The following is a 14519-nucleotide window of genomic DNA, read 5'->3' on the forward strand; positions in this document are numbered from 1 at the left end:
ATGTCAGTGACAGATCCACGTCAGACAGATGAGATGGAGGGTAGGAGGATAATTATGGCAATGTTCTGAAAGACACTCTCTGTGTCATTATGACATTGTCCACCGTCTCCAGTCTAAACCCAGGACAGGAACTTTGTCTCGACCTGGGTTAAGAGAGTCGGGGACAAATTACCTTGTTTTGTTGTGCTTCTGTAATATATTTGGCTTTGTGTCCCACAATTTGTGGATAGTTAAACCCAGAACCATAGTGTAGAGAAGCTGGGAGCTGGGAGCTGGGACGGATGGTTTGATTTGTTGTGCTGTTGTAATGTCTTACAATACAGATGGGGATGATTTCGAGATTGTTTTGTGTCCTTCCACTGTTTAGTACATAGTAGTGGCATGTTGCATTTGAAAAAATATAAGGAGACTGAAGATAATTTGATGTGGGAAGGCCAGAAACAGGCACGGATGGAGCATGTGTGTGAAAGTACGAAACTATAAATGCACTTGACAGCTGTGTAATTTTAGAATAAAATGACAGGAAATTACTCTATTATTGCTGTCTGCTCATAAAGAAAACATTTCCTCAGAAAGGCCGATGTAAAACAGATTAGCTAAATGAAGATACGAGAGATAGGATGGACAGTTTGAATTGACTATATCATGGAGGGGATGAGTGTGCAGTTTGCAAATATTTTGCAGGTATGAGTGGCCAGATATAATTACCAGTACTTCCCCTAATAAGCCACATAAACCTTTGGAAAAGCAAAGGACAAGAATGAATGATAATGAACTTGCAGTTAGTTGGGTAGGTTTCTTTGACAGACTGTAAAAAGAAGTGTAACCTAGGCAAGGTATCTATATCTATCTAGGAGCTATGGTTACTGTAAATAAGTGACCAACATGTACACCAACAATCTCTACCTTTCTGTCTAACTCTTTACATGGACTGATATGGACAGACAGGGGGGGTTGGGTACTGTTAGCGGAAAAACGTCTCCCACTCCTCCTGGCAAGGTGTGGATGCTTTCTTGGAGCCTCCAGGTATGAAAAACAACCCCTGCTTCTGCATCTAGAGCACAATTTATAGAAAAATCTAGTGTTGCTCACTGGCTGTGTACTTTGATCATTCCAAATCTTCACTGAGCTGCATGTCGTAATGTAAGCTTTGACTAGGGGATAATTTACCAGCCCGTCCGACTAAAGAGAAAGAAAGAAGTGACGGGGGAGAGAGAGAGAGAGACTCCCCAAAGAGAAAGATAGTAGAAAAGCTTAAGGAATGCCACACATGACCCCTCCGTTGCATTTTCTTTCACCTTCTTTCTTTTCCGACAGAGAGTCAAAAGAAAGGACTTAGATACCAAGCTGGTATCACAGCAACAGTTGTGTTTAGAGCACAGGAGGTTGGTGGCACCTAAATTAAGGAGGACAGGCTCATGATAATGGCTGCAGTGGAATTAGTGGAATGGTATCAAATAACTCATTACGTAGGGAAGACCCGTAGAATCCTTAAGACCCAGATCAGTAAGCACCACAGCAATATACGGACAGGTGAAACACAACATCTGGGTCTTAAATTGTCAAAATGATTGTGCTTTTTATCCTAATTGAATAATGTGTGTATATACATTACCAGTCAAAAGTTTGGACACACATACTCATTCAAGGGTTTTTATTTATTTGTACTATTCTCTACATTGTAGAATAATTGTTGGCTGCTTTTCCTTTACTCTGCGGTCCAACTCATCCCAAACCCTCTCAATTTGGTTGAGGTCAGGTGATTTTGGAGGACAGGTCATCTGATGCAGCACTCCATCACTCTCCTTCTTGGTAAAATAGCCCTTACACAGCCTGGAGGTGTGTTGGGTCATTGTCCTGTTGAAAAACCAATGATAGTCCCACTAAGCGCAAACCAGATGGGATGGCGTATTGCTGCAAAATGCTGTGGTAGCAATGCTGGTTAAGTGTGCCTTCAATTGTAAATAAATCACAGACAGTGTCACCAGCAAAGCACCCCCACACCATCACACCTTCTCCTCCATGCTTCACGTTGGGAATCACACATGCGGAGATCATCCGTTCACCTACCCAGTGTCTCACAAAGACACGGTGGTTGGAACCAGAAATCTATAATTTGGACTCATCAGACCAAAGGACAGATTTCCACTGGTCTAATGTCCATTGCTCATGTTTCTTGGCCAAAGCATGTCTCTTCTTATTAATGGTGTCCTTTAGTAGTGTTTTTTTGCAGCAATTCGACCATGAAGGCCTGATTCACGCAGTTTCCTCTGTACAGTTGATGTTGATGTGTCTGTTACTTGAACTCTGTGAAGCTGCAATCTGAGGTGTAGTTAACTCTAATGAACTTATCCTCTGCAGCAGAGGTAACTCTGCTTCTTCCTTTCCTGTAGCGGTCCTCATGAGAGCCAATTTCATCATAGCGCTTGATGGTTTATGCGACTGCACTTGAATAAACTTTCAAAGTTCCTGAAACTTTACTGATTGACTGACCTTCGTGTCTTAAAGTAACGATGGACTGTCATTTCTCTTTGCTTATTTGAGCTGTTCTTACCATAATATGGACTTAGTATTTTACCAAATAGGGCTATCTTCTGTATAAAACCCCTACCTTGTCACAACACAACTGTTTGGCTCAAACGCATTTGGAAGGAAAGAAATACCACAAATTGACTTTTAACAAGGCACACCTGTTAATTGAAATGCCTTCCAGGTGACTACCTCATGAAGCTGGTTGAGAGAATGCCAAGAGTGTGCAAAGCTGTCATCAAGGCAAAGGGTGGCTACTTTGAAGAATCTCAAATAAAATGTATTTTGATTTGTTTTACACTTTTTGGTTACTACATGATTCCATATGTGTTATTTCATAGTTTGATGTCTTCACTATTATTCTACAATGTAGAAAATAGTAAAAAAGAAAGAATCAGTAGGTGTGTCCAAACTTTTGATTGAGATACAGCTTACTGTATATTACTGTAAATACTGATCACATTTCTTGTGTATGATCATATATTTTGATACACTGAATGTCAAATAATATTGTTAATATTATTTGTACCTCCTGTTTCAGGAAGTGATGTCACTGAGTACTGCCCCTATATACAGTGGCTTGCAAAAGTATTCACCCCCCGTGGCATTTTTCCTATTTTGTTGCCTTACAACCTGGAATTAAAATAGATTTTTGGGGGGTTTGTATCATTTGATTTGCACAACATGCCTACCACTTTGAAGATGCAAAATATTTTTTATTGTGAAACAAACAGGAAATAAGACAAAAAACAGAAAACATGAGCATGCATAACTATTCAACCCCCCCCCCCCCCCAAAAAAAAAGTCAATATTTTGTAGAGCCACCTTTTGCAGAATTTACAGCTGCACGTCTCTTGGATATGCCTCTAGCCTCTAGCCTCTAGCCACTGGGATTTTTGCCCATTCTTCAAGGCAAATCTGCTCCAGCTCCTTCAAGTTGGATGGGTTCTGTTGGTGTACAGCAATCTTTAAGTCATACCACAGATTCTCAATTGGATTGAGGTCTGGGCTTTGACTAGGCCATTCCAAGACATTTAAATGTTTCCCCTTAAACCACTCGAGTGTTGTTTAGCAGTATGCTTAGGGTCATTGTCCTGCTGGAAGGGGAACCTCTGTCCCAGTCTCAAATCTCTGGAAGACTGAAACAGGTTTCCCTCAAGAATTTCCCTGTATTTAGTGTCATCCATCAATCCTTCAATTCTGACCAGTTTCCCAGTCCCTGCCGATGAAAAACATCCCCACAACATGAAGCTACCACCACCATGCTTCACTGTGGTGTGATGAGGGTGATGAGTGGTGTTGGGTTTGCGCCAGACATAGCGTTTTCCTTGATGGCCAAAAAGCTCAATTTTAGTCTCATCTGACCAGAGTACCTTCTTCCATATGTTTGGGGAGTCTCCCACATGCCTTTTGGCGAACACCAAAAGTGTTTGCTTATTTTTTTCTTTTAGCAATAGCTTTTTTTTTTCTGGCCACTCTTACGTAAAGCCCAGCTTTGTGGAGTGTACGGCTTAAAGTGGTCTTATGGACAGATACTTCAATCTCCGCAGTGGAGCTTTGCAGCTCGTTCAGGCTGGATTTAATGGTGCTCCGTGGGATGTTCAAAGTTTCAGATATTTGTTTAGAATCCAACCCTGATCTGTACTTCTCCACAACTTTATCCCTGACCTGTTTGGAGAGCTCCTTGGTCTGCATGATGGCGCTTGCTTGGTGGTGCCTCTTGCTTAGTGGTGTTGCAGACTCTGGGGCCTTTCAGAACAGGTGTATATATACTGAGATCATGCGACAGATCATGTGACACTTAGATTGCACACATGTGGACTTCATTTAACTAATGATATGACTCCTGAAGGTAATTGGTTGCACCAGATCTTATTTAGGGGCTTCATAGCAAAGGGAGTGAATACATATACACACACCACTTTTCCATTTCAAAAAAACATTTTTTAAGAAGTTATTTTCTTCATTTCACTTGTCCAATTTGGACTATTTTGTGTATGTCCATTCAAATAAAAATCCATTTAAATTGCAGGCTGTAATGCAATAAAATATGAAAAACGCCAAGGGGGATGAATACTTTTGCAAGGCACTGTATAGGACCTTCCACCCCCATCTGGGATATGGATGCCTGATGAAGACCTAAGGGTCGAAACGTTGTTATAAATAAAATCCCCTCGGAGCATGAGTAACAGCGTTTTCCTTTCTGTTTTCCATCAAATACATCAAACTCATGGTTTCCTTGTGTTTGATGCCATCCCATTTGCACCATTCTGGACATTATTATGAGCCGTCCTCCCCTCAGCAGCCTCCTGTAGTTTAGAGTACCCTGCCTAGGTATCAGTGGGTCTTGGGCTGAGTAACTGTTTGGAGAAACTTGGGTTGCTATGAAAAAAATCAAAGCATGCGCAAAACATAATATACAGGAGCTTGGCGTGCTTCTCCAAGGGAGAGACAGTCTCTCTGACTGTGTCCCAAATGGAACCCTACGCCCTTTCTATATGTAGAGAAGTGGGTGACATTTAGGACACAGGCTCTGTCTGCTCTGCTCTCTGCAGGTAGCCTTGTTTGGAAGTGCTGACAAATAGGAGAGCGAGACAGAAAGCCACCTCTCATCCAAACAACATCCCCTCTTTATTGTTCAGCTGCAATCTAGTTTTTGAAAAATTCCTATCTGTATTGTATGATTGGGAGAAAAAAGGTTTTACTGCATTGTATGTTACAATGAAGGGAGAACAGAGGAAGCACTCTGTCTAAAAAGCAGGTTGGCTTTTATTGGGATGATTCATGTACTAGGGGCAGCTCTGCAGAGTAGTCCCTTCCCTAGCTTGCACAGTCAAGAAATCATAAAATTGTATTTTAAACCTAACCCTAACCTAAACCCTAACTTTAACCACACTGCTAACATTATGCCTAACCCTAACCCTAACCCTCACCTTAAAATAAGACCAAAAGCAATGGTTTGTTGTCAAGAATTTTTACGATATATAGGGGGCTCCCGAGTGAACGGGGCTCCCGTGTGGCACAGGTCTAAGGTACTGTATCTCGGTGCTAGAGGCGTCACTACAGGCCCTGGTTCGATTCCAGGCTGTATCACAACCGACTGTGATTGGGAGTCCCATAGGGCGGGGCACAGTTGGTCCAGCATCGTCCGGGGTTTGGCCGGGGTAGGCCATCAGTTAAAAAATCATTTGTTCTTAACTAACTTGCCTAGTTAAATAACTCTGCCTCCAGGACAGGATTCATCCCAATAAACATCAACCTGTGTTTTAAAAAGGCAAGCTACTTCACCAGATAAGACACAACCCATTAGTGCTTCGCTTCTACAAAACCTGTCTTGATTTATTCCTTGCAGAGACAATAATGCACAACACTGATAATGTTGCATTTGTACTTGGCACAAGAGTAGGTAACCATTGTCACGAGCTGCCATAGCCTTCTGGTGGGAATCATTGCCCACTATGGGAGGTACTCTGCTAAAGCCGTCACACCATCACCCCACAGACCCCAGTAAGTTTCTAAACAGGGAGGAATCGTGCTAGCTAACTAAAGCCTCATTAAAGCTATACAGGCTTGTTTACATAACCCTGAACCAGTCAGACAGCCAGACAGAAAGACAGAAACCTCACAATTTCACAATGGGCCCATTCATAAACTCAACCTCTCCTCTCTGGGATAGGATAGGAGGTGGAAAAGGAGGAAAAACGGTTGCTCTTAGCATTTGGGCAGATGTAATTGCGATCACTCAGCTCGTCTGATGCTGATAATGGGGCGATGGGAAATTCCTGTCAGGGAGTCTCAGTCGAAGACGTGGTTTTGCAACCGCTTTGGCAGGCAGGCTCTTTCGGGGGGGGGTTTGTGTGTGTGTGTGTGTGTGTGCGTGCGTGCGTGCGTGTGTGCGTGCGTGCGTGCGTGCGTGCCGTGCGTGTGTGCGTATGTTAGATGCCAGGACAGAGAATGAGTCGCGGCATGCTCACAAAGCTGTCATTAAACACATTTTAGGGAAACATAAGACAATCAAAACTCTCAAGTATGTGCCTGGCATGGCCTTCAACTCTCAAGCAATAAGGAGGAAATGTATTGTTGAAATAGAGTGCCTTTCTCTTGCCCCATTTCTTGGAACCCTATGGTATGGTAGTTAAAAGATGTATGAGTTTTGGGAATTGTCCCTCCCTCTCGTGACATCATTTTAAATACGGTAAGTCATTTGTATACCGATCCAGTCTTCATTCCTGTCCCAAACACACTAAAAGTAATGTCTGATTCACCTGTATAAGAAATGACAGGTTAGTGGTTAGTCTAACACAATTAACACAGGCAGTATAAATACTGGTAGAAGGGTCTGATACAGTCCAAATCCAGGCTTTAGATGCAGCCGAAATGGAATTTAAAGGGCTTTCCCTTGGATCAGCAGATTACTGTTGTAGTTTGACTGGTGTAGATAAAGTCTTTGTGTTTGGTGTGTGTGGGTACAGTGTATGGCACTTTGGGCTCAACAATGCTTCCATGAGCAGAACTCTCTTATTAAGGCATTCATGACTTGATGCTAACAAGCTCGTACAAGTGGCTGGACTGACATTTGTGCAATGGAGGCTAAAAGCTGCTTATTAGGGCCTTGTGATACACAGACCACCCAAGATATTTATATTTTAAAGAATTATTCATACCCCCATTATAACTCCATTATATGACTGGTCGAGGCGGTAAAAAGGCTCGCAATCCTCTGTAAAATGCATTGATTATTGATACTTTTAGTCTTTGCCAATATACACTGAGTGTACAAAACTTTAGGAACACCTGCTCTTTCCATGACATAGACTGACAATGTGAATCCAGGTGAAACCTATGATCCTTTATTGATGTCACTTGTTAAATTCACTTCAATCAGTGTAGATGAAGGGGAGGAGACAGGTTAAAGAAAGATTTTGAAGCCTTGAGACAATTGAGACATGGAATGTGAATGGGCAGAGGGTGAATGGGCAAGACAAAATATTTAAGTGCCTTTGAACAGGGTATGGTAGTAGGTGCCAGGCGAACTGGTTTGAGTTTGTTAAGAACTGTAACACTGCTGGGTTTTTCCCTCTCAACAGTTTCCTGTGTGTATCAAGAATGGTCCACCACCCAAAGGATATCCAGCCAACTTGACACAACTGTGGAGAGCATTGGAGTCAACATGGGCCCCCCATCCCTGTGGAACGCTTTAGACACATTGTAGAGTCCATCCCCCTGGCGAATTGAGGCGGTTCTGAGGGCAAAACAGGATGCAACTCAATATCTGGAAGATCTTTACACTCAGTGTAAATGTTAAGCTTTTTTCAGCACTAATATGTATTTAGTAAAGACAGAAATAACATAATATTTGACCATAGTTTAATTTTGATCTCATTACAATCTATCATACTGTATTAGTTATTAAAAAGCAAATCAGTATAAAACATAATGGTACTCCAATCTGTGCTAGTCTTGAAACTTTATATAAGGGTGAGAAAAAATATGAATATCCATTTGTGGTTACATTTGAACATAAACTCCATGTACGTCCAAATTCAATTCTTAACAATGTGTATTAATTAAATATTATAATAATTTACAGAAAACTTAATCAGCTATATGACGAAAAAAACGTATAGATACACAACACAAATCTATATGTGAGTATTTTCTAATTGAATAGATAACATGATCAGTCTCTTTTGCTGAAACAACTGGCATTTTATAAAACAATATTTAACATCTTTTCTGCTTGACCGTGGCAGTTATATAATTTGGCATAAGCGTAACTTGGAAACACTGTATATTAAATACATCGGTATAAAACAGAATGGCCAACACACTCGCATTTCATTTAAACCCTCTAACCAAATAGGTTAGTTTGGATTTGAATCCCACAAAATAGTTCCAGACAGAAACTATTCTCTGTTAACCCAAGTAAAATGTTGTGTAAATTTGGTCAGCTGCGTGATTAACTTTTGTGTTCATACGTGTTAGAAATTGAGAGTTACAGCAAAAATGAAGTCTCCACCCTCACAAAAGGAAACCCTCAGCCAACCCTCCCCCCCTTTCTGATCCATGTGGGCACACGCACGAAGCACTCGAGGCGAAACAGTTTAAGCACCGCCTTCGCCCAATCGTGATAAGTCCAAATAACCAGTGACGAAAACCCCAAAACCGGAACTAATGTTGCTCTCATGCATCTCGTACAATGCATCTGAGCATCTTTGCAACATCCAGTGTATATACACACTCACAGGTCTATGTACTGTACTTACTTACTGCCATACAAATGAATAGATTGACATAAAAACCTTTCAAATAAAAACATTTCATTGAGTGATTTGAAGTCTTGTCTATTAGGATTTGTCTGTTGGAATGTACTTAATGTCTTTCTTGGCCCATGGGAGTGCTTGCTTTCATGGTGTCTGTGGAGAGACAAAGTCCTAAAGCTTTCAAAACGGTCCTTTCTCCTCCATGGATGGTGATAGGCCAGAAGCATCTGTTAGTAGTCCAATTAGATACAGATGCCTTGCGTGGCCAGGGCCCTGGTGTCCAATGGGAAGAGGTAAGGTATACCCCCAGCTCCAAGGCCAGGACGTAAGGCTATACACCCAGCAACATGCCCATGAAGTCAGAGCCATTCTGTATTATGATGGATGCCCCAGCTCCATTGTCCACAAATATTGAGGTGTACTGTCCAACCTGAGGAGATACAATAACATTTTAAATACAATAATATGATTACTATTTGTTTTGTTATAGTGATAATACAACTCATTATACAGTCGTGGCCAAAAGTTTTGAGAATGACACAACTATACATTTTCTGTCTGCTGCCTTAATTTGTATGATGGCAATTTGCATATACTCCAGAATGTTATGAAGAGTGATTAGATGAATTGCAATTAATTGCAAAGTCCCTCTTTGCCATGCAAAGGAACTGAATCCCCAAAAAACATTTCCACTGCATTTCAGCCCTGCCACAAAAGGACCAGCTGACATCATGTCAGTGATTCTCTCGTTAACACAGGTGTGTGTTGACTAGGACAAGGCTGGAGATCACTCTGTCATGCTGATTGAGTTCAAATAACAGACTGGAAGCTTCAAAAGGAGAGTGGTGCTTAGAATCATTGTTCTTCCTCTGTCAACCATGGTTACCTGCAAGGAAACACGTGCCGCCGTCATCATTGCTTTGCACAAAAAGGGCTTCACAGGCAAGGATATTGCTGCCAGTAAGAGTGCACCTAAATCAACCATTTATCGGATCATCAAGAACTTCAAGGAGAGCGGTTCAATGGTTTTGAAGAAGGCTTCAGGGTGCCCAAGAAAGTCCAGCAAGCGCCAGGACCATCTCCTAAAGTTGATTCAGCTGCGGGATCGGGGCACCACCAGTACAGAGCTTGCTCAGGAATGCCAGCAGGCAGGTGTGAGTGCATCTGCACGCACAGTGAGGCGAAGACATTTGGAGGATGGCCTGGTGTCAAGAAGGGCAGCAAAGAAGCCACTTCTCTCCAGGAAAAACATCAGGGGCAGACTGATATTCTGCAAAAGGTACAGGGATTGGACTGCTGAGGACTAAGGTAAAGTCATTTTCTCTGATGAATCCCCTTTCCGATTGTTTGGGGCATCCAGAAAAAAGCTTGTCCGAAGAAGACAAGGTGAGCGCTACCATCAGTCCTGTGTCATGCCAACAGTAAAGCATCCTGAGACCATTCATGTGTGGGGTTGCTTCTCAGCCAAGGGAGTGGGCTCACTCACAATTTTGCCTAAGAACACAGACACGAATAAAGAATGGTACCAACACATCCTCCGATAGCAACTTCTCCCAACCATCCAGGAACAGTTTGGTGACGAACAATGCCTTTTCAAGCATGATGGAGCACCTTGCCATAAGGCAAAAGTGATATCTAAGTGGCTCGGGAACAAAACATCGATATTTTGGATCCATGGCCTGGAAACTCCCCAGACCTTAATCCCATTGAAAACTTGTGGTCAATCCTCAAGAGGCGGGTGGACAAACAAAACCCCACAAATTCTGATAAACTCCAAGCATTGATCATGCAAGAATGGGCTGCCATCAGTCAGAATGTGGCCCAGAAGTTAATTGACAGCATGCCTGTCCGGATTGCAGAGGTCTTGAAAAATTAGGGTCAACACTGCAAATATTGACTCTTGCATCAACTTCATGGAATTGTCAATAAAAGCTTTTGACACTTATGAAATGCTTGTAAATATACTTCAGTATTCCATAGTAACATTTGACAAAAATATCTAAAGACACTGAAGCAATCAACTTTGCGGAAATTAATATTTGTGTCATTCTCAAAACTTTTGGCCATGACTGTACAATAGTAATTATACTTCTCAACCCTTCTTAAAGGCGTTTTATTCAGCTCAACCCTACTGGAGAATCTAAATGGTGAGCGTGGTTTGATAAATATGAGCCTACCTGTAGCTCTAGTAACCCTTGCACATTCACTGTGAAGATCTTGCTGTTACTTTCCAATCCAACAATCATCTCTAATGACCTGCAATGACAAAGAAAACAAAAAATGATTGACAATTAATCATCATCTTTTTTCCTGAACTTTATATTTGTTCTAAATAACTTCACTTAATCTATGCACACCTAACATGTTCTGAAACTAAATCATCTAATTGCATGATACTTCACGCAAAATGTGTTTTTGTACACATTAAATTAACATGCCATTGCTTCATTTTGAGTCTTGAATCATCATAATCATTACAGTGAGTCTTTAATGAAGTCTGCAGTGCAGAGAGTAATATGTAATATAGCAGGCGTGGAGTCTAGTCGTACAACGCTTGCTGAGACCACTGGCTCCTGTTTAGTGGAAAACGCAACATTTTTATGGTGAATCAATCATGTTTGTCTTCACTTTAACTGCCATCGCAATGAGCCTCATTTCACATTCTCTGCATTTTCATGTGTGGGAGAGCGAGACAGGCTGGAGGCATAGGGGTGGAAAGGCAAAAGAAATGAGCCCACTTTTTCGGATAACAATATTATTTATACATTTCTTTCATAATACCAGGTTGTGAAGCAAGGTTGTTGGCCTGTATATATGGAGGAAATCTTGGGTACCGTTTGTTTCAACATTTCAGATTTTGCTTACTTTATATAAACAAAAAAGGCCAAAGTATGTGAACAACAGTACTCATATCACCGAAAATGGGTGTGTAATATTCTGGTATTTACAAATGAGTGTGTAAAATTCATCCTTCACACTTCCCAAAAAGGGCATTTCTCTATTCAGGGTCATATTCAATAGGCAACTAATTAAAAAAAAAATAGGACTGAAACAGGGAGGGACTACCTGAACCTTTCCAATATGACATTTTCCTTTTCTTCATTGCAAAATGTTTTGCTATGATGATAAACGACCCTGGCCTGTGGTGTTGGTAGCAGCAGCAGGGTTTCTCAGGTGTCAAAGGTGAGTCTAGAACGATTTTGGAGGCGAAAGGGACCAAGGGAAGAAGTGAGAGGACATTTCATATAAAGACGTTCTTCACTTTTACACAGGAAATGCCTAACTTGCTCCACACAACGTGTTTAACAGCTCATAAAACTGGCATTAAACTCTGATTATCACGCATGGATTCAATGACTGCTGTCAATATAGAGCCTCATGAACACAACAAGAAAGGCTGCCCTGGCAGACAATAGAATGGATTAGCTAACTCTTTTGGGGGTGAAGCAAAAATAGTTTTGATGTTGTTTTGTTTTTACTACACTCCAAGTATGTTGCAAAAGCCAGAACAAATCAGAACCATATGGTCATATGTTGAAAGGGTTTGGAGTGGGATGACTAGATATTGAAGGCATTTTCAATCAGGATTTCAGCGATCACTGCCTCATTGCCTATATCCGCTATGGGTCCACGGTCAAACGACCACCCCTCATCACTGTCAAACGCTCCCTAAAACACTTCTGCGAGCAGGCCTTTCTAATCGACCTGGACCGGGGATCCTGGAAGGATATTGGTTCACCAACTACTTCGCAGACAGAGTTCAGTGTGTCAAATCGGAGGGCCTGTTGTCCGGACCTCGGGCAGTCTCTATGGGGGTACCGCAGGGTTCAATTCTCGGGCCAACTCTTTTCTCTGTATATATCAATGATGTTGCTCTTGCTGCGGGTGATTCCCTGATCCACCTCTACGCAGACGACGCCATTCTGTATACATCTGGCCCAACAAGCTTCAATGCCCTACAACACTCCTTCCGTGGCCTCCAACTGCTCTTAAATGCTAGTAAAACCAAATGCATGCTTTTCAACCGTTCGCTGCCCGCACCCGCCCACCCGACTAGCATCACTACCCTGGAAGGTTCTGACCTAGAATATGTGGATATTTACAAATACCTAGGTGTCTGGCTAGACTGTAAACTCTCCTTCCAGACTCATATTAAACATCTCCAATACAAAATCAAATCTAGAATCAGCTTTCTATTTTGCAACAAAGTCTCCTTCACTCACGCAGCCAAACTTACCCTAGTAAAACTGACTATCCTATCAATCCTCGACTTCGGCGATGTCATCTACAAAATAGCTTCCAATACAGTAATCCCTCGTTTATCGCGGGGGTTACGTTCCGAAAATGACCCGCGATAAGTGAAATCCGCGAAATAGAAAACTTTTTTTTTTTTACAATTAGCAACTATTACATGTATACAAATACAGTGACTCACGTGTAGGCCGTTTCACTGCTCTTCAGAGCGTTTCGTCGACATTATGGGTTAAGGAGATGTTCGAAATTACAAGATAATTTGGCCAATTTAATGTAAATTTGCCAAGCTGTTTTATGTACGTACACATAACTGCACGAGACGACAAAATGATAGCACAATTCGTAGCATGTTTTGATACAAGAAGCGGGAGTGAGTTTTTAGCGAATCAGAATGCAGAGCACAATGCACCAAAAAAAAAAAAAAAATGCATTATGAAAATCCGCGAAATAGCGAATCCGCGATAAGTGAACCGCGAAGTGGCGAGGGATCACTGTACTCTACTCAGCAAACTGGATGCAGTCTATCACAGTGCCATCCGTTTTGTCACCAAAGCCGCTTATACCTCCCACCACTGCGACCTGTATGCTCTAGTCGGCTGGCCCTCACTACATATTTATCGCCAGACCCACTGGCTCCAGGTCATCTATAAGTCTATGCTAGGTAAAGCTTCGCCTTATCTCAGCTCATTGGTCACGATAACAACACCCACACGTAGCACGCGCTCCAGCAGGTATATCTCACTGGTCATCCCCAAAGCCAACACCTCCTTTGGTCGCCTTTCCTTCCAGTTCTCTGCTGCCAGTGACTGGAACGAATTGCAAAAATCGCTGAAGCTGGAGACTTATATTTCCCTCTCTAACTTTAAACATCAGCTATCTGAGCAGCTAACCGATCGCTGCAGCTGTACGTAGTCCATCTGTATATAACCCACCCAATCTACCTACCTCATCCCCATATTGTTTTTATTAACTTTTCTGCTCTTTTTCACACCAGTATCTCTACTTGCACATCATCATCTGCTCATTTATCACTCCAGTGTTAATCTGCTAAATTGTAATTACTTCGCTACTATGGCCTATTTATTGCCTACCTCCTCACGCCATTTGCACACACTGTATGTAGACTTTTTTTCTATTGTGTTATTGACTGTATGCTTGTTTATTCCATGTGCAACTCTGTGTCATTGTTTGTGTCGCTCTGCTTTGCTTTATCTTGGCCAGGTCGCAGTTGTAAATGAGAACTTGTTCTCAACTAGCTTACCTGGTTAAATAAAGGTGAAATAAATAAAATAAAATAAACTTTATCATACTGATTTGTTGATAGATGATCAACAGACTGAGACGGTAACAATTCACTGTAGGTGTCCTTATGAATGCATTCATAAAGCCTTTACAACAGCTATATAGCACATACCATTTGTCCATAAGCTTCCATAAGTAGTTCTAAATAGTTATGAGTAACGGCATAAGCTG

The 14519-nt window shown here is 41.7% G+C and overlaps 1 protein-coding gene across 2 annotated transcripts in view; it reads right to left on the minus strand.

Moving 5' to 3' along the window:
* Window positions 1-7882: 7882 nt before the first annotated feature.
* The window catches only part of LOC129860657 (adipolin-like), a 28150-nt gene continuing 21513 nt past the window's right edge, over window positions 7883-14519 (minus strand). For both annotated transcript variants that reach the window (XM_055931277.1, XM_055931276.1), the window contains exons 7-8: window positions 10970-11048; window positions 7883-9222 (exon numbers count right to left, since the gene is read on the minus strand). In XM_055931277.1, the coding sequence (XP_055787252.1) occupies window positions 9124-9222; window positions 10970-11048 (178 nt within the window). In that variant the 3' untranslated portion in view covers window positions 7883-9123. The remainder of the gene's footprint in view (window positions 9223-10969; window positions 11049-14519) is intronic.

The sequence above is a fragment of the Salvelinus fontinalis genome, chromosome 8 (assembly GCF_029448725.1).
Source record: "Salvelinus fontinalis isolate EN_2023a chromosome 8, ASM2944872v1, whole genome shotgun sequence".
NCBI lineage: Eukaryota > Metazoa > Chordata > Actinopteri > Salmoniformes > Salmonidae > Salvelinus > Salvelinus fontinalis.